The 19,315-nt window shown below is 40.0% G+C and overlaps 1 protein-coding gene across 1 annotated transcript; it reads right to left on the reverse strand.

Annotated features, from left to right (window-relative positions):
* Nucleotides 1-12,529: 12,529 nt before the first annotated feature.
* On the reverse strand, nt 12,530-16,613 carry LOC116510273 (translation initiation factor IF-2-like). The gene is made up of 2 exons (XM_032219754.1): nt 16,425-16,613; nt 12,530-13,009 (listed from the first exon to the last, which is right to left on the reverse strand). The coding sequence occupies exons 1-2, from the start codon at nt 16,494-16,496 to the stop codon at nt 12,530-12,532; spliced, it is 552 nt and encodes a 183-aa protein (XP_032075645.1). The 5' UTR covers nt 16,497-16,613.
* Between the last annotated feature and the right edge of the window lie 2,702 nt (nt 16,614-19,315).

Genomic DNA, 19,315 nt, shown 5'->3' on the forward strand with positions numbered 1-19,315 from the left:
AGATCCAAAAATAAAAATAAGGATGGATTTCCTGATTCTGAGAGCTGTTAAACCAAAAATTGGCTTGCCTCCTGGATTTTCTATCATTAGAGGTTTTGGACAATCATTTCATATGATCTGAGGAGTCCTGCCCTAAACAGGATATTAGTTTAGTTTAGTTTAGTTTAGTTTAAAGTTTATTTATAGGCCGCCCTTTTCCCTGGGGGGACTCAGGGCGGCTTACAACTCATGGGGAAGGGGATACAAACAGTGACACATAAGAACAATACATAATTAAAATAGAACACAGCATTCATACCATTCGGGTGGGGGTGGATTACAGACTTTAACCCCAGGCCTGACGGGATAGCCAGATTTTGAGGGCTGTGTGGAAGGTCTGAAGGGTGGTGAGGGTACGAATCTCCACGGGGAGATCGTTCCAAAGGGTCGGAGCTACTACCGAGAAGGCTCTCCTCCGCGTAGTTGCCAGTTGACACTGACTGGCAGATGGGACTCGGAGGAGGCCTAATCTATGTGATCTAATTGGTCGCGAGGAGGTAATTGGCAGGAGGCGGTCTCTCAAGTATCCAGACCCATTACCATGAAGGGCTTTATGGGTGGTAACTAACACCTTGAAGCGCACCCGGAGATCGACAGGTAGCCAGCGCAGCTCGCGGAGGATAGGTGTTATGTGGGTGAACCAAGGTGCACCCACAATCGCTCGCGCGGCCGCATTCTGAACTAGCTGAAGTCGCCGGATGCTCTTCAAGGGCAGCCCCATGTAGAACACGTTGCAGTATTCCAGCCTAGAGGTCACAAGGGCACGAGTGACTGTTGTGAGAGCCTCCCGGTTCAGGTAGGGTCGCAACTGGTGCACCAGGCGAACCTGGCCAAATGCCCCCCTGGTCACAGCTGACAAATGGTGGTCAAATGTCAGCTGTGGGTCCAGGAGGACTCCCAAGTTGCGAACCCTGTCTGAGGGGTGTAGTGATTGACCCCCCAGCCTGAGTGATGGAACACTTGCCAAATTAGTGGGAGGGAAACACAACAGCCACTCGGTCTTATCCGGGTTGAGCACAAGCTTGTTAGCCCTCATCCAGTCCCTAACAGCCTCAAGGCCCCGGTTCATCACGTCCACCGCTTCATTGAGTTGGCACGGGGCGGACAGATACAACTGGGTATCGTCCGCATATTGATGGTATCTTATCCCGTGCCGCCGAATGATCTCGCCCAGCGGTTTCATGTAGATGTTGAAAAGTAGGGGGGATAAGACCGAACCCTGCGGCACCCCATATGTTAGGGGCCTTGGGGTCGATCTCTGCCCTCCAACTAACACCGACTGCGACCTGTCCGAGAGGTAGGAGGAGAACCACTGCAAAACAGTGCCTCCCACCCCCACCTTCCGCAGTCGTCGCAGAAGGATACCATGGTCGATGGTATCGAAAGCCGCTGAGAGGTCAAGGAGAACCAGAATGGAGGCGTGGCCTCCATCCTTGGCTCTCCAGAGGTCATCGGTCAATGCGACCAAAGCGGTTTCTGTGCTGTAACCAGGCCTGAAGCCGGACTGGAATGGGTCGAGATAACTAGCTTCCTCCAAGGACCGCTGGAGCCGGGAGGCCACCACCTTCTCAACAACCTTCCCCACAAAGGGGAGGTTGGAGACTGGATGATAATTGTTAAGAATGGCTGGATCCAAAGATGGCTTCTTCAGGAGGGGTCTCACCACCGCCGCTTTAAGTGCGGAGGGAAAGACCCCCTCCCGAAGGGAGGCGGTGACAATCGCCTGGATCCAGCCCCGTGTCACCTCCCTGCTGTTAGCAACCAGCCAGGAGGGGCACGGGTCCAGTACACAAGTGGAGGCACTCACAGCTCTCATGGCCTTGTCCACATCCCCGGGGGCAACATCCTGATACTCAACCCACCGATGGTCTACCAGATTATCCCCCTGTGCCTCGGCTGGATCTGCAAAATCGGAGTCCAAGTCCGACCGAAACCGAGCAACTTTGTCCGCTAAGAACTGGACGTAGTCCTCAGCCCGACCCTGCAGGGGGTCCCCCGTATCTTATTGAAATAGAAAACCTCCAAGTTCCCTTCAAATGATCCCATGAAGTATTTTTAACACTCTACATCCAGTAACAACACTGCATTATGGCCCCTGCAGCGATCAAAGACCAAAATACTTGGAGGAAAAATGCTTCCAATCAATGCTTTAGAACACGCCATAGGACATACTGTACACATATGTAGGAACACTGATTAAAAACATCATGACAAGTACTTTCTCCATATATAATTCACCTGATAACAAGGTGGTTATTTTGTTAAACAAGAGGTATTTGCTAAATACACCTGCTCAAGGTATCACATTTTTCAGACTGTAAGACGCACCGGAGTCTAAGACGCACCATGATTTTGAAGAGGTAATTTTTTTAAGAATTTTTTTTGCACTCTGCAGGCTTCCCAAACCCTCTGCATGCTTTGTTTTTGGCAAAAAAAAGGCATGCAGAGCTTTGGGAGGCTTGTAGAATGCTCCTGGGAGCTGGAGGGGGGGGGGACCAAAAATGAGCAAAAAACGGTTTGTTTTTTGCAAAAACAAGCTGGTTTTTCTGCAAAAAAATAAGGGACCATGCAGAGGCTTTGGGAGGCTTGTGGAGAGGTCCTGGGGACTGGGGGGCAAAAATGGCCAATTTTCTGCTCGTTTTTGCCCTCCCCAGCCCCCAGGAGTACTTTGCAAGCTTCCCAAAGCCTCTGCATGTCAACTTTTGCAAAGGTTGGTAGGCCAAAAATGCTGTATTCAGTGTATAAGACTCACCCAGATTTTCACCCTCTTTTTGGGGGGGAAAGGTGTTTCTTATACTCCAAAAAATACAATACATTAAATTCCAGGCAAAAAGAGATAATTCAGAACATATATTCATTTAATAAGAGCAGAGAGGACAGAATAATTTAATTCTGATTTTGGGTCTCCATGAAGCTCTGGCACTCATCTGTTTTTCTGCAATCCTGGCATTTTATAAAGAGCGTCCCCTACAGTCATGTTAAAAATAAATAAAAACAACAAACCCAAGGTGTTGAGATGAGGAAATGAAAGTACTGATTGGTTTCAAATTGATCCCTGTGCGGGAACCATTTTTAGCCAATGAAACACTGCTTCTTGGTGTTAGAGAAATATTGGGAGTTAAGATTTACTCTGCTCAGCCTTATTGTTACTTAGTCTCCCATTTTCTGGAGTTGTGTGATGACATATATTTTTTTTTTTCCCTATCAAAGATTCTTTTATTACATTTTCCTTTTCCTTTATACAATCACTTAAATACTGTACAGTTAAAAAAAAAGAAAGAAACAATAAACAACCCATAACACTTCTATCCTACATACACCCTTCCTTCTACCCCTCCAACTTTCATTTCCCCCTTCCAACAATCCCCTCTTCTACTTCCCTTCCCCCTCAGCCATTCCTTTCTCCCCTTCCCACCATCTCACCCTCCTTACATTCCCTTCTCACTCCCTCTTAATTCCCCCCTCTTCTTTCCCTCTACACCTCGCTTCGGTGTATTTCTAGTATTCATTGGTCTATTTGTTTTATACTAAAACAAAAGAAAAATAAAAGAAAAAGAACGAAGAAAAGAAAAAAAAAAAGGAAAAAAAAAAGCAACAGTATCCAAGTGCATTCATTGTTCTGAAAATTGAGTCTATATTTCCACCCTCCCCACCCACCCACCCCCTGAACCCCCCTACCTGACCCCCTTCCGACTTCCCAGGTCCCATTCCCGGCATCGTTCTTTATCAAGCAAAGTCTGGAGTATATTGAAACCAAATAGATTAGAAGTTACAAAATAAAAAAAAATAAAAAAAATAAAGAACAAAAAAGAAAAGAATAATAAAAAGAAAAAAAAGGGGGGAACCCCCCCCCCCAAGAAAGAGAAGTCAATATACTCTCTAACATTAACCTCAGCTTCTCATTATTTTTAAAATCTTAAACAATATCTTTACCTGCTTCCGCATATAAATTCTATACCTCCCATCCTGCCTTTACCCGTGTCCGCATATATATTTTATCCTCATCCATTGCTCCTCTCATATTTACTCCACCCTCGTGTAGACTCTCCAGATAATCTTTCTTAACCTTGTATTCAAATAACAATTTATACAAAAACCAGCTTACATTCTGGATCAAGGTAATCTAATTGAACTTTCACTACCCTTCCATCTACCCCACACCACCCGACTCCATTCATCCCAAACCACAATCCAAAAAAACTACGATCTCCGCTCTCCTCGCCCCAAAGAATAGATCATGCGCAGTTTAAATTAAGATTCAAACAAGTCTTATATAAGTCCCATACAATATATGTCCAAATTCAGCACCACTTCTTTCAGTCTCAATATCTCTTCATCGGTATACAGCTTTGTCATTTTATACCAGACAGGAGTCCTGAAATTTTATTCAAATTAAAAATTTAAGAAGTATTTTAAAGGCATAGCTGGATCTTTATTCTTTACTCTTCTGCCCTTCCGGAAGGGGAAAGCAACACCCTCCGCCTTGTAGCCACTTGTCCCGCTACTTATCTTCTCCTTCTCCTTGTCTTTCTCCAAGTCCGGGTGAGTCAGGAGGTCCCGCCTTCAGAGTTTTGTTGTAAAAATCTCGGGCTTCGCAAACAGAATTGAGACGATATTTTTGGTTCTCAAATGTGACTGTGATACCAGATGGCACTTCCCATTTATATTGTATCTGAGAATCTCTGAGTTTTTCAGTTAAGAAAGTGTAGTCTCTCCTTGCTCTTAATATTTGAGATGGTATTTCTTTAAAAACAATCAAGTCCTGTCCATCGATTCGCAGCCTGTTATTGTAGAACTTCTGTATTATCGCATTTCTGGATTCTCTTGTGGTGAAATATATAATTATGTCCCTCGGAAGCTGTCGTTGTTTTGCTACACACGAGTTCTGGCGATAAATTTTTTGAATCTGCCAATCAAAGTTAAATCCCGGACTTCCCACCGAATGTCTGAAAGCCTCAAAAAAGGTCTGTTTCAAGTTCTCCTGTTCCTTTTCACGCAATCCTCTGACTCTTATTGCAAACGCAGTCTTATTGTAATTTATCATAACGAGTTGTTTTTGAGCATTTTCAACTTCCTGTTGTAACGTTTGAATTTTAGATGTCAAATTAGAATTAGTTTTTTCCAAAAGTTCCAATTTGTCCTCCATTTCAGAAACATAATCTGTCATAACAGTCATAACTCTGATCGTATCTTCCCTTGTTTGAGCAATCTTGGCGTCCAGTTTATCATATAAGTCCGATAAAAGTTGTTTAATTTCCTGTCTGAACTCTTTAAGGGTTTCAAAAAGAAATTCTTGCGTTAAGAGATCTCCAGTAGAGGGCGTGGGAGGCAAGGGCAGCGATTTTGTAACAATTTCTTGAGATGTATTATTAAGGAAACGCTTAGACTGCTTCGATTTGGGAGCCATTATAAAAAACGCACAAACAAACAAAGTCTCTGCTCCCCTCGGTTTTAAATGGGATACTATTTATAGACTTTTAACAGTTAATAAGGAGAAGTCTTCAGGAGAATAGAGCTGATTGAGTGTGTCATATATCAAACGCAGAAGCTATAAAATCAGCATCTTGTAACGCAGCTGGATAAGAAAGCCTTTTACAAAATTGAAGCTGGTATTTTGAATAGTAATAAGAAAAAAATTTACAACTTCAAGTTAATATTTGGTTTTAAAGCCATTTCAAAATTTATCTGCCTGCAGTTAATAAAACTCTGTTGCCTGAATATGCAGCTTTAAGTAAAGAGGCTTTTATTTTGAAGTTTAAGGCTTGGCAGAACTTTCAGTGAGTAAACATTGTAACAAGACCGTTCAGCAGATTCATCACCATTTAACTTCCAGATAAGCAAAGTTAATGAAGGAGTAGAAATGAAACTAATTAAAAAGCTTCTGCTGGCCTATTGTGAAACCAAAACATATGATAAGCAATCTCTTTTGTTTTGAATTCTTGTGAATTCTTGTGAGGATTAACAAAAAGTGTTCATTATTACCGGAGAAACCAGCCTGCTCGGCGCCATTTTAAAAGCCTCTAAGTAAATAATTTTTCGGAGGAGAAAAAGAAAAGAAGCTAAAATGTTGATAAACAATTATTGTCCACGGAAATGGATTCAGCTCGTGATAAGATTAAATCAAACAAAACTTGGAACTGAGTGGGGGAGACCTACTTTGTCCTGCACAAGGCAGTTTGAGATTCCCAGCACGGACAGCCGTTCTGCCTTGGGCTAGCCCCCCTTTCCCTGCAAGCACAAAAGCTGCAAAAATCGAAGAGCATTTGCCAGCAAAACAATTTCTTCTTTCCTTCTTGCCTGAAGGATAAGAAAACCTGATAAGACGTCAGATGGAAGATCCTCTAAACAGGTACGTAGCCAGGAATTCGGAGGCAGCTGATTTTTTTGCTGCCACCACCAGCAGGCTCCTCCCAGGAAGTCCGTGTGATGACATATTTTGACCTATGTTAATCCGCTAATTTGATGTTTATTTACTTCATGGAAATTTATCTATTTTTGCTTCAACCCCTGACAAAAAGTAATATCACATTCAGAAAAAGGCATTGTATTTCTTATCAGTGTCTCTTTTCTCCTCAAGCTGTTGGTCTGAAATTTAGCACCACTTTTCCTTGCTAGGCAACAATTATTACTGCAAGCATCATCAGATTTTGTCTAAAAGCCAAAATTATGAGCACTGTAAAATAAATGTACACAATTCAAAACCTGTGTACTAATTTCTATCACAGTTGGTGCCATAAAATCCTAGCTTACTAGTTGATGAAAACAAAATATTTTTCTATTTATTATTTCTTCAGTGGCAAACAAATCAATTATGCTCCTTTCCCCAGATTTGCCTATCAAATTAGATTTGTCTCCTTCTGGATCATTCAGAATTTGCTGACTCAGATGGTACTTGCATATGGATTATATGGTCTATCTTTTTGTTTTCTAAAACTGTGCAATGCTTTAGGTTTGATTTGGAAGAGGTGTTTCAAATGTATTGGAGTAGAAAGCAACTTTTTTCTGGGATCCATTAAAACAGTTACTTTTTCCGGGACTCATTAAAACAGTGAGATTTCTGCTGCAGCTTTGCAATATGGAAAGAAACACAGCTGCTTTAATGACTCACAGAAAAACGTTGTCCTATGCTCCCCAGAGTTCCATAGAAGCTCTTTCAGATCAAATCCAGATTACTACATAGCCCTACTACCTTCCATAAATCAATACAATTTTTCTCGTAATTCAACTTATGGGCATACAAATGTTCTCCTGTATTATCACAGATTTATTTGCTGCACCAGGTAGTCCTCAGGTTATGACACCAATTGGGACAATAAGTGCTGCAATCATAAAGCACAACATCATGTGACTGTGTTGCTTGGTGATGGCAATCCCAAGCACTCCTGGTTGCTACCATAACCACAAGAAGTGCAGGTTGTTAAGCTGGAAGAGGTGAGAAACATAGTTAAAGAGCACATAATGGGTAGGACAAGCCAAGGTAATGTCTGGGATGGTTGATGCAAGTCACAAGATGTTCTGGGAGGGTCAATGTAGACCACGAGTTGCAGGAGACCAGGGAGGGTCTAAGAAAACCAGCATGGATGGGAGCATGATGCAGGAGGGAGAAAAAACAGAAGCCACTTACTAGAGTGTGTTCTAGTGTTTTACAACTTTTTCAGCTAGCTTTTTCAGGAACCTTGGGAGGTGAACTTGTCTATCCATTTTTCAGTGCTGCCCTAACATTGAATGGCCACTGTTTGAATGGACATAAGCCAAGGACCACCTGTATTACTGCTACCTTTTCTAAAGCGATATGTATCTATATATGCTCAAAACTGCCCCTTTTTCTTCACCAAAGTATTGGAAACGTACCTGCTTTAATATAAACTCTAATGGATTCTCAGGTTTCTCATATACCAAGTTTTCCGTGATCTCCTAAATATAAAGAAAGCAGTAATTGCATTTTATTTCATAAAAAGCAAGTAATAATGATGTATCTAAAAAGAAAGAAATTGAAGGCTGCATACAGATTCTAAATCATAGGACAACCAAGTCCACCTTCAGGCATGGAAACACACTGGATGACTTTAAGTTATGTAGTTACTCTTTCAGTCCACCCTATCTCATAGGATTGTTGTTGAGATAAAATGAAGGGAGATTCCCATAGAAGCTGCCTTGTCTTCCTGGAAGAGTAGGCAAATCCTGTATAGTTGTAGTGTCATTTGTATTGATCATTTGCAATCAGTTGCCAGCTTCCCTATTGATTTTACTATTGGAAGCCAGCAGTAAAGGACACAAAGAGTGAACATGTATCACTGACCACAGAACACTATGAGGTCATAGTTGCGAACTGGCTGCCACCCACTCAAATTGTGATTATATGACTGCATAGATGCTGTGTGACAACCACAAACACAAGAACCCATTGAAGATCCCCTTCGTTCATCACCATTGCAACTATGAATAGTCTTCAACCAAGTGGTCATTCAACAAGGACTATTTCCACATCATTTTGGTTTGGTCATACCCTATCAATTGTACTGAATCCCATTCTTGGGACAACGCTTTAAGGAGGACTTTAAAAAATTGGAATAGATCGAGAGGTGTCCATGATGATGGCATTAAAAACTTAAATCCTTAGGACCGTGATGGCAAACCTGTGGCACACATGTGCCACAGGTGGCACTTGGAGGCCTCTCTGCCGGCATGCAAGCCCCAGCTGAGCTCCACCAAGCATGCACTTCTGACCAGCTGATTTTTGGATCTCTGCAAAACACTATACAAGCCATCGATATCCATCCAACAGGAAAGAGGAAATGCCTCACAGGAGCAGATAGAGGTAAATCCTAGAAAGATAGGAAATGCATCACCGAACAATGGTAGATGAATGCTAGAGAGGAATAAAGCTGCATACAAGGTCGACATAATTCCTGTAACACTGTAGGCATGCACAGGGGGGAGGTAGCCCAAAATGAGGGGGCACACAAGCTTGCGTGGGGGGCACACAGACATTGTATTATGGGTATGGGCACGCATGCATGCGCTGTTGTGTGTGCGCACGTGCGTTTTTGGCACATGAGGACAAAAAGGTTAGCTATCACTGCCTTAGGATATACTAAGGACCGGGAATGTTTTGTCTTCAAAAGTGAGAAAAGGGATGTGCATAAGATAGGACTTTCCAAACACTTGAAAAAATGTCACATAGAAGAAAGTCAAGTCAAATTTAAAAGAAGACAGATTCTGATTGAACATTAGGGGGGAAAAAAGTATAGTGATAAGAGCAGTTCAATGGTGGGACAAATTACCCAGAATGGTGGTGGGCTTTCCTTCACTGTTTGTATCCATTTAGAGATTGGATAGTCATCTATTGCAGGTATATTAATTTGAATTTCTGCACTAACCAGGGGTTGGATTCACTGGCCTAAAAGGTCCCTTCTAACGCTACGATTCTATAAAAAAGATTCAAAAGTATATTGTCTCAATTAAAAAATGGGTCACTTTTTGAAATGGGAATAATAGGATATGCACAAGATATATATATATATAAGCTCAAGTAATTACAGCATTTGGTGTGTATATATATGTGTGTGTGTGTGTGTGTGTGTGTGTGTGTGTGGATAGATAGATAGATAGATAGATAGATAGATAGATAGATAGATAGATAGATAGATAGATACCCCTGGTAAGCCCCAATTATGGGAGGAAGCTAACTGCTTCCATTATCTGTCAATCGGCTCATCACAAGAGTCCATCACGACAGAAACCCAATATTTTTACTGTTGCCTTTGTTATATTTGTGGTTTTTTTATTTGTGCTGATAAATAAATAAATGGAGACTAGTATAGATCTATTTCAAGCTATTTAGCTCTCATCAGCTAGCCATACCCTTACTGGGATTCGAACCTGTGCTGCCTAAGATGCAATACAGCACAGGTTCGAATCCCAGTAAGGGTATGGCTAGCTGATGAGAGCTAAATAGCTTGAAATAGATCTATACTAGTCTCTCTTTATTTATTTATCAGCACAAATAAAAAAACACAAATATAACAAAGGCAACAGTAAAAATATTGGGTTTCTGTCGTGATGGACTCTTGTGACGAGCCGATTGACAGATAATGGAAGCAGTTAGCTTCCTCCCATAATTGGGGCTTACCAGGGGTTGTGACACTAAATATATACCTTCTTCCCTGGCTTCAGCTGATAAGGAGGAGACCTGTGGCTTAATGGCTAAGACGTTTGCCTAAGATGCAATACAGCACAGGTTCGAATCCCAGTAAGGGTATGGCTAGCTGATGAGAGCTAAATAGCTTGAAATAGATCTATACTAGTCTCCCTTTATTTATTTATCAGCACAAACACACACACACACACACACACACACACACACACACACATATACGTATATACGTATATACGTATATATACACATTCAGACCAGTGATGGGATTCAAATTTTTTTACTACCGGTTCTGTGGGCGTTGCTTGATGGGTGTGGAGGATGTGGCTTGGTGGACATGGCAGGGGAAGGATCCTTCCTACTCCAAGTAAAGGTTACTGTAAAATCCCCATTTCCTCTCGATCAACTGGGCCTCGGGAGCAGAGAAAAATGGGGTGGGGCCAGTCAGAGGTGGTATTTACTGGTTCTCCAAACAACTCAAAATTTCCGCTACCGGTTCTTCAGAACTGGTCAGAACCTGCTGAATACCACCTTTGATTCGGACATCTATTTGAACAACTAAAAGTCCGAGTTAAATGTATCTGATGTTGCTGTTGTGGCTGAGCTATCAGACACCACTGATCAAACCAGAATCATCATAGAAACAGTATTAAAATGCACATACTCCAAGTGTAATAACAATCAAAAATCAAAACCATTAATAAAAAGTCATTAGTTTATCATGTAACACATAGTATTTATGCACACTGCTACACCTCCACTAATACCGGTATCTGTACAGCTTATATTAAAGTTTTCTTTTGTAGTAAAAGTGAAATGTCCTTTGAGTCAACTCCTGGTGACCATGTTAATATATCTGTGTAGCTTTTTTGGCAAGAATATGAAAATGGTTTATAATTTTCCAGCCCCATAATTTCCTAATGATTCTCTGTCAAAGACATAGTTCTTGACTTACAAGTGAAATAGCCTTGAAACAAGTGCTTTAGGACTTGTAAAACAGTTCTGGACATCGCAAAATGTCATCACTTGCCCCCATCTTGGCCACATTTTGGGTGGTTGGCAACTGGCTCACTTTTTATCACTGGTTGCAATATCCCTCATGTGACTGCAATTTGTGACATTTTTTGTTGGTTTCCAGGGTTTTGTTGGTCTCCAGCAAAAAAAAAAAAAAATCCCCACCCATTCGAAACAATGGGTTCATTTAATGACCTTGTTGTTTGGTTAATAACTGTGTGATTTATTTAATGACCACAGTGATCCGCTTTACAGTTGCTACAAAAATCTATAAAACAAAATTGGTCAAGTCAGAAGGATGTCTCAACGTATAGTTGCAAAGATTTCATGACGACATTTCCAGTCCCAATTGTGCTCATAGATCAAAGACTTACCCATAACTAGGTAAAATCCTTTATAATGTTTTCAAGATCAGGCAAGGTTATTAGGTGCTGACACTTTGAATGTTTACTTTAAGTTAGAGAATAATCCAGCAAGACAAACAAAAAAGGCCATTGGAATGCTGGGCCTTCTTTATAAATATCTTATGCTTGAAAATACTTGATTGTGTTTGTCTAACATTACAGATACTACCACTGAAATATTTCTGAATCAGTTTCTGAAGTGTTAGATCCAAAACAGATTTTCAAGTACAACTGGGAAAAAAAATGTTAAAGACAGTTTTAGGAAATCATTTTGCAACTTTGCTTGTTTATGCCCCACCTTTATTGTAAGTATTCCTTGACTTATGACCATAATTGGGATGAGAATTTCCATTACTAAACATCGTGGTTATGTGAATCGCTCCTGATTTTACAATCTTTTTGCTGCAGTTGTTAAGTGAATCACTATTGTCATTAAATGAAACACGTGACTGTTAGCAATTCTGGCTTCCTCCATTGATGTTGCTTGTTGGAAGCCAGCTGGGAAGGTCGCCAGTGGCAATCCAATGACCGAGATGCTGCAACCATCATAAATACATGCTGGTTGCAAAGTGCCTAAATTTTGATCATATGACCATCGAGATGCTGGTATAAGTATGAAGACCAGTCATAAGTACTACTACTCAAAATTTCCACTACAAGTTCTCCAGAACCTGTCAAAACCTGCTGGATTTCACCTCTGAAGTGGTTAATATATTGTTATTTTGAATTGAATTGAATTAAATACACAGGACAGTTAAGTAATCAGGGACAAATAAGGAATGCTATATTCTTGAAACTCGGATGAAGTAACCTTAATCTCCAGAGAAAACCTAAACTGCTGGGTCCTGAACTCAGAAATACTTGCCTACATAAGGATGGGTAAGATGATTCAACTCAACAACTGCAATATTCATATTCAAGTTAAAGAGTCGGAAAGGGCAAGAAGAGAGGAAGTCACCTGAAATATCTGTAGGATGTTATGCCTCTCTACGTATTCAAGAGAAATCTCAAAAGGATCTAAATAAACTGTTGGCATTGGCTCATTCTCAACAGGTTCCTCAGGAACTTGAGCTGGTGGAGCAGTCTGTTGTACCACTTCTTGAGGTGCTGATTCTTGAGCCCGCACAATGCTTTCCACTGATCTGATCAAAGCCCTTGGAAAATCAATTTTTTTCTGAGATGGCAAAGGTTGAAGAGTTTGGAAAGATGAAGAGGGAGACTGAGTCTCAATTTGTGGCGCTGAAGCTTTTGGGGTTGGCTCAGAAGCTTCTGGTACTTGATCTATAGATAACACTACTTCAAGTAGTTGGCTACTAGTCCTAGATGTTTCAGTTATAGGCACTGGCAATGTAGGTTCTTTTTGCACTTCAGTAATCAGAACTTTTTCAGGCTGTTCCTACAGTATATGCAAATCAGAAAAAAAAACGGTTAAGAATCAGAAATGAACATGCATTTTTCTTATATATGATTTGATCTTCAGTTACAATATAGACATGCCCTTCATATTATTCTCTTTCAGAAGAAGCAGAATTCTGAAAATACAGAAAAGGAGTAAAAGTAGTAGGAAAAAAAGTAAAGTAATAAAAAAAGAAAATATATCTACTTTACACCAATGGCATTTATAGTACTTTCCCATAACTCTTTATACTGCAATTTATTCTTAGGTAAAGGTTTCCCTCGCACATACAGTATGTGCTAGTTGTTCCCGACTCTCGGGGACGATGCTCATCTCCGTTTCAAAATCAAAGAGCCAGCGCTGTCTGAAGACTTCTCTGTGGTCATGTAACCGGCATGACTAAACACCGTAGCCGCACGGAACACTGTTATTTTCCCACCAAAGGTGGTTCCTATTTTTCTACTTGCATTTTTACATGCTTTCGAACTGCTAAGTTGGCAGAAGCTGGGACAAGAAACAAGAGCTCACTCCATTATGCAGCTTTAGGGATTTGAACCGCCAACTTGCTGACCTTCCTGATCAACAAGCCACTGAGCCACAGCATCCTTTTAATTTATCCTTACTTCCTCTTTATTCATATGCACCTTTATTCATTGTCTGTGTTAAAACTTACCATCTCTTCCTTTGTCAGCATCTTTCATTAATTCCATCCATGGAATTCCCTTTGTCTAGAACCACTAATTATTCTTTCATACATCATTCATTTTTGTATTCAATCCACATTTGTTCAATAACCATTCATTCTTGAAAAAAACATCTACACACATGGGGTGGAACTTCTGATTCTTGATCTTTTCTATTAGCCAGGGTTTTGCTAGGGTTCAGCTGAAGCTTGTTGTTCCTATGCAAAACTATGGCAAGCCATTGTTCAGGTTAATTTGTTTTTTGTAACTCCTGAATCTCTAATGTGTCATCTGCTTCCAAGGGCTGAGCTCATATATCACATAAACAACAACAAAACAATAGTAAGATATATCTAACACATAAGGATCTAGGCTGCTAATGCAACTTTAGTTTGCACAAAAGCTAGATTCTTATATGAATAAGCCAAACTCATGCCAACAGTGGCTTAGTGCAATGCATAAGCCAGTCAGTTCTCAGATCAGAAAAAATATGGATCTGTCTAAGAAACAGGAAGTGGATATCTAACTCAATTTCTGGTTATGTCTAACATATTACATTGTCTTGGTTAATCTGAGTAATTGCATCAACTTTGCCTAGCAGTTTGGCTATCTACTTTGCATTTATCTTTTATACTCCATAATTTTCTCTTTGTTTTGCCTTTGGGGGAATTTTGAGTATGCCTTTAAAAAAACAGTAGTACTATCATGCACGCTAATACTTAGTCAAATATAGTAGCTTTCCTTTTACCTTCTCTCTTATAGACTCTCTAGTAGAATATTTAATTAGTTCATGAATTAAAAGTTTAAAACCCATTCTTCCAAACATATACACATCATTCAGGGTAGATAATAACCAATATATGCAGTCCTCAACTTACAACCACAATTGGAACTGGAATCTTGATTGTTGGGCAAAGTGGTTGTTAAGTGAGGCACCCTTATGACTGCCTCACTCAACAAACATAATCCCACCTGTTTCGGCAGTTAAGCAACCAAACAGGCCGTTAAGCAGCTGGAGCGAAAGACCTGCCTCCTGAAGAAGGGCAGGCAGCTCCATGCCGGGCACAGAAGGGAACCTCTGCAGCAGGTTGCAGAAGCAAAACTTGGATCCTGAAGATCCGAGCTTCATTTCTGAAGCCTGCTGGAGTTTATATCCTCTCCATAGCAGTGGTGGGATTCAAATAATTTAACAACCGGTTCTCTGCCCTAATGATTTCTTCCTACAACCAGTTCACCAAACTTCTCAGAATGTTATCATATTTCAACAGTTCATTTTGTGTATTTATTATTATAAATGTACAATATCCAGAAACATCCCAGCAGCCCTCATCTGTCTGGATAAGCTATACAGGACTGAGCCTGGTTAGTACTTAAGTAGAAGATCACCAGGTAATACCAGATCTGTAGGTGGTCTGGGAAATCCAAGGCAAACCTGTTCTGTAGTGTTGCTAATAAATAAATGTGAACATTTTGTAACAATTTGATGTTGTTCAAGGGGATTTTATTTTATTTACTTGTACTAATTTGGTTAGGTTACATATCACGTCACCCTGGATCTCTAGGATTTAGAACTGCAATCTTATGTGCCCTTTATGTTTACTTTCAATATATATGAAAATAAACAATATGTATACAACCAATTGCGTTGTATACATGATGAACAATGACAATAAAAGCTATGTATACAACCAATTGCGTTGTATACATGATGAACAATGACAATAAAAGCTATACTACTAATACTTTGAAGTGAAGAATCCACTTCAAAGAAACATAAATTGGATTATTCCAGTTTGGGGGGGGATGGCAACAGGTACAACTTGACAAGGAAAGAATAATTATAAATGCAATGAAGGTGTAAACATTGTTGGGTTTGAATTACAGCTCTTCTAGCACTGAATACAAGTATGATATGATAAATCATAAGATTAATTGTCTCTTAATCAAATCTTCCCAGGCAGTGCCCAGGAATTGTAAGAGATTGAACTCCCAAACTTTGTTTGGGAAAAGCTGCAACAAATATTTAAAGTGTTCCCTTCAATTTCATTGCAGCCTTGCTTTTTTTTTTTTTACATTGCAATCCTGCAGTGCCTCTTGCTCCTGGGTAACAAATTTATGCTTCCACTCTAATAAAGTTTCTAGTCCATACCAACTTCTCTTACATCAGATGCCCTTTAAATTACAGCACAGCCACCCTAGGCGCTTCTTGTCTGAGACTACTAGGTGTGAAAATTTCTGGAGAGTGTCAGTTCAAACCAATGTTTCTCAATCTGGAGAGCTTTACAGGAGTAGACTTCAACTTCCAGAATTCCTCCAGCCAGCATATTATCTGGGGGCAATCTGGGAGTTGAAGTCCAACTCATCTTAAGGCTTCAGAGGCACAGCGAAGACTGCTGTGTACGAGGGATAGAAGAGGGTCCCTTCCCAAACAGGACAACTCTTTTTTGGACATTGGGTGGCTTTGGAGGTCGTTGGGGATCTGCAAGTTATTTTTGCATACATAAAGGTTGAAAAGGTTCTTAGGCTGAAGAAGAATAGGTATCCTTAGAGCAGGAGTCTTCAAACTTGGCATCTTTAAGACTTGTGGACTTCAACTCCCAGAATTCCCCAGCCAGCTTGGCTGGTCCACAAGTCTTAAAGCTGCCAAGTTTGAAGACTCCTGCCTTAGAGGCTGTTCCACGAGACTCTCTCCCCTCTCTCCCACCGTTTGACTCATCGCGGCGCCTCCTCACCTGTTTTTCCACCGACCCCGACCCCGGCACCGGCACCGGCTCTGGCTGCGGCTCTGGCTCTGGCTCTGCCATCTTGGAGCAAAGGCGCGTTTCATCTCCCACCTGTCCGGTAAGGTCTTTTGCTGCTTAGGATGTTCCGTAAAGTTGTTGTGAGTTCTATTCCACCCGGAGGGGGAGAGTCGGTGAGAAGACGTCGTAGTTGCTATGGAAACTACTCCTAAGCATGCCTTCCTGAATCTTATGGCAGGTCACGTAGGCAACAGAATATGCTCTCCTAGGAAAGAGACAGAACTTGCTTCAAGTCACCTGATTGGTAACCGGGCATTTGTCCTCGGGGTAGACATTTTTCTAGAGGGCAAAAGTGCTCTCTTGTATTGTCAGCCTGCTTTGAATATGAATGGGGATTTTCTGTTAGAAACGTGCCTTTTCCTACCAGAATGGCTCAATATAGGAACGCAATAAAATATAGTCTTGGAGATAAGTTGTGGAATGAATATTCAGCCGAAAGTTCCTTGAGTTCAATGAAACTTCTAATTTTTTAAGGGGAGAATAACGAAGGGTTTGCTCTTTGGAAGTCCTGATAAAGTAGAATATATTTACTAACACAAGGTTGTGATCTTAGGTTTTAAAAAAAACACTGGCCAAAAGGGACTCTTTCTTTCCTGGTTATTAAATACCTGTTATCTACGACCTTTCAAAAGAGTGTATCTCTGATCTTACAGGGGATTGTAGAATTAGTAAGTAAAATGATATATAATAAAACAATACAAATCTTTATTTTCCAGCTGGAATACTTAGATTTAGTAGCTAACAAAGCACAGTAGGAGAAAAGCTGTGTTATTCCAGGAGAGTAAAAAATCAGAAAGAATCTGGTATAATTTTTCTGAGCACAAATTTTATAAAAAGCTTTCCTGAACTACAGCTCGCTTTATCAGATATATAAGAATGAGTAAAGCCATGTAGCATTTAAATTGGAATGAATCAGAGAGGGAGAGTTAATGCAATTGTTATTTGGAAAAGGTTCTGCCCTACATCTAATTTTTAGTTACAGAAGGAAAACAAAATTGACTGCTTATTAGTAACATCACTATCACTAAGTATTGTATCTTATGATTCTTGATGATTGTATTCTATTTTATTTTTCTTGGCCTTTTCCAATAAAGAATTTATTCTATTCTATGTGAACTCAAAGCATGAAGGAAGAAAAAGTTCAGGCAATATAAATACCCTATTATGATAGCATTGATTGTTTTTAAAGCAGCAGGTGACAAAGGGATAAATGGATGCTCAAGATGGAATGCTTATATGGGAGCACCATGGCAAATAATTATTTCTGCTATTATTTAATAACACAGTTCTTCTAAAAAAAAAACTCACAGGAAGTCATCAGCAAGTCTACAATATTAATATTTTAATTGGGAAACAGTTGTTAGTTTTAATTTCTTGAACTAAAGTAAAAAAATAATTCAGGGTATAGCAACAGAGAAAGGTGTTCTCATTCAGTCTGTTAAGAAAATGAGTTGCCTTGCATGTTCCCGAAATAAGCCTTAAAAAAAACCTATCTGGTGATTTCAGAACTTGATGTTATGTGTTACTGAACAGATTAAAAATGCATTGGATTGTATTTTTTTTAAATCAATTGTACTCACTAATTTGTGTGGGTCAATGAATGACCCATGCATGTCCATGTGCACACATATACAAACACTCACTCAGACTAAAAGTAATATTTTGGATGTAATGAATTCTCGTGCTTCACTACTGACTTGTTTCCTTAATAATTTTCCAGTACCTCTCATCTTTATCTCATGTATAACAATACTTAGTGAATTATCTTCGCTGGCTGATTCAGTGATTGTTTTCTGTTGTGGAAAAGACCATTAGGTTAATCCCTTATGCTTTTCATCTTCAGTCTTAGCAGTGAGTTTTTGCCATATTCAAGAAGGGACATTACTTTTACCTTATTAACATCTTTTTCCATTCAAAATAATTTCTTTTCTGTCTAAAATTTGCCATGGATATTGACCACAATAATAAAAATATACTTTCGGCACTTTTTATCACATATCACAAAAGTCATACTGTTATTGATATTTTAATAAACTGAATTATTAAAATAGTGTAATCAAAACCTCTCTGTATGGTTTCTAGGGCTGTACAGTAGAGCATTTTTTGATTTGGTTTCAAAAAGATGCTTCAGAGTATAAGGAGACACAGACATCGGAGTTATTTTGGGAACATCCAAAGAGGTAGTTTAATGTGCCTAGTCCATGATGCAGCACAATGCATTTCAGCATAAATTTGATCCATCTCATAGCCATTTTTAACTCTGCTTTGTTTATGAGGCCAGTGAGTAGCATTGTGCTAATAGTGAAAAACATCCATCAATCACCTCTAATGTAAAGAGAAACTTGGGTTGGAGAAAAAGACAAGTTCACACATGGCTAGAATGGTGGGTTTAGCCATTTGTCGAAACCTGAATTGAGTTGCAATTCTTCTCCTGCTTTCCTGGAAAGACCCTACCTACTCCCATGACCACTTGCAGTACCTGATTCATGAGGTGGAAAGATAGTCAGTAAACCCATTCCATGTATGTGATTTCATAGAGTAGACAGAGAGACGAGAGAGAGGGAGAGGATTATTGGCTACCCAACTTTTAAAAAGAAAGTACAAAACAAGAAAAAAATTATGGACAACCCCAGAAATAATATGAAACCAAAGCAAATCCATCTAATAAGAGGCCAACTATTTGTTGCCCATAGTCAGGAAGAATATCTGGGTTTTTAATAGCTTCCTGAACACCATCAAGGTGACACTGTTTGGATCTCAGAAATATTCCAGAAGGAAGGACCATGACAGAGATTACTGGACATGGAGTAGGCTTTCTCTGA

The sequence above is a fragment of the Thamnophis elegans genome, chromosome 6, assembly GCF_009769535.1.
Source record: "Thamnophis elegans isolate rThaEle1 chromosome 6, rThaEle1.pri, whole genome shotgun sequence".
NCBI lineage: Eukaryota > Metazoa > Chordata > Lepidosauria > Squamata > Colubridae > Thamnophis > Thamnophis elegans.

Bases quoted from the DNA above. Each gene is read 5' to 3' on its own strand.
- LOC116510273 (XM_032219754.1), bottom strand. From the start codon at position 16,496: ATGGCAGAGCCAGAGCCAGAGCCGCAGCCAGAGCCGGTGCCGGTGCCG. The intron at 13,010-16,424 runs GTGAGGAGGCGC...CATATACTGTAG, and splicing joins CGGGGTCGGTGGAAAAACAG to GAACAGCCTGAAAAAGTTCT.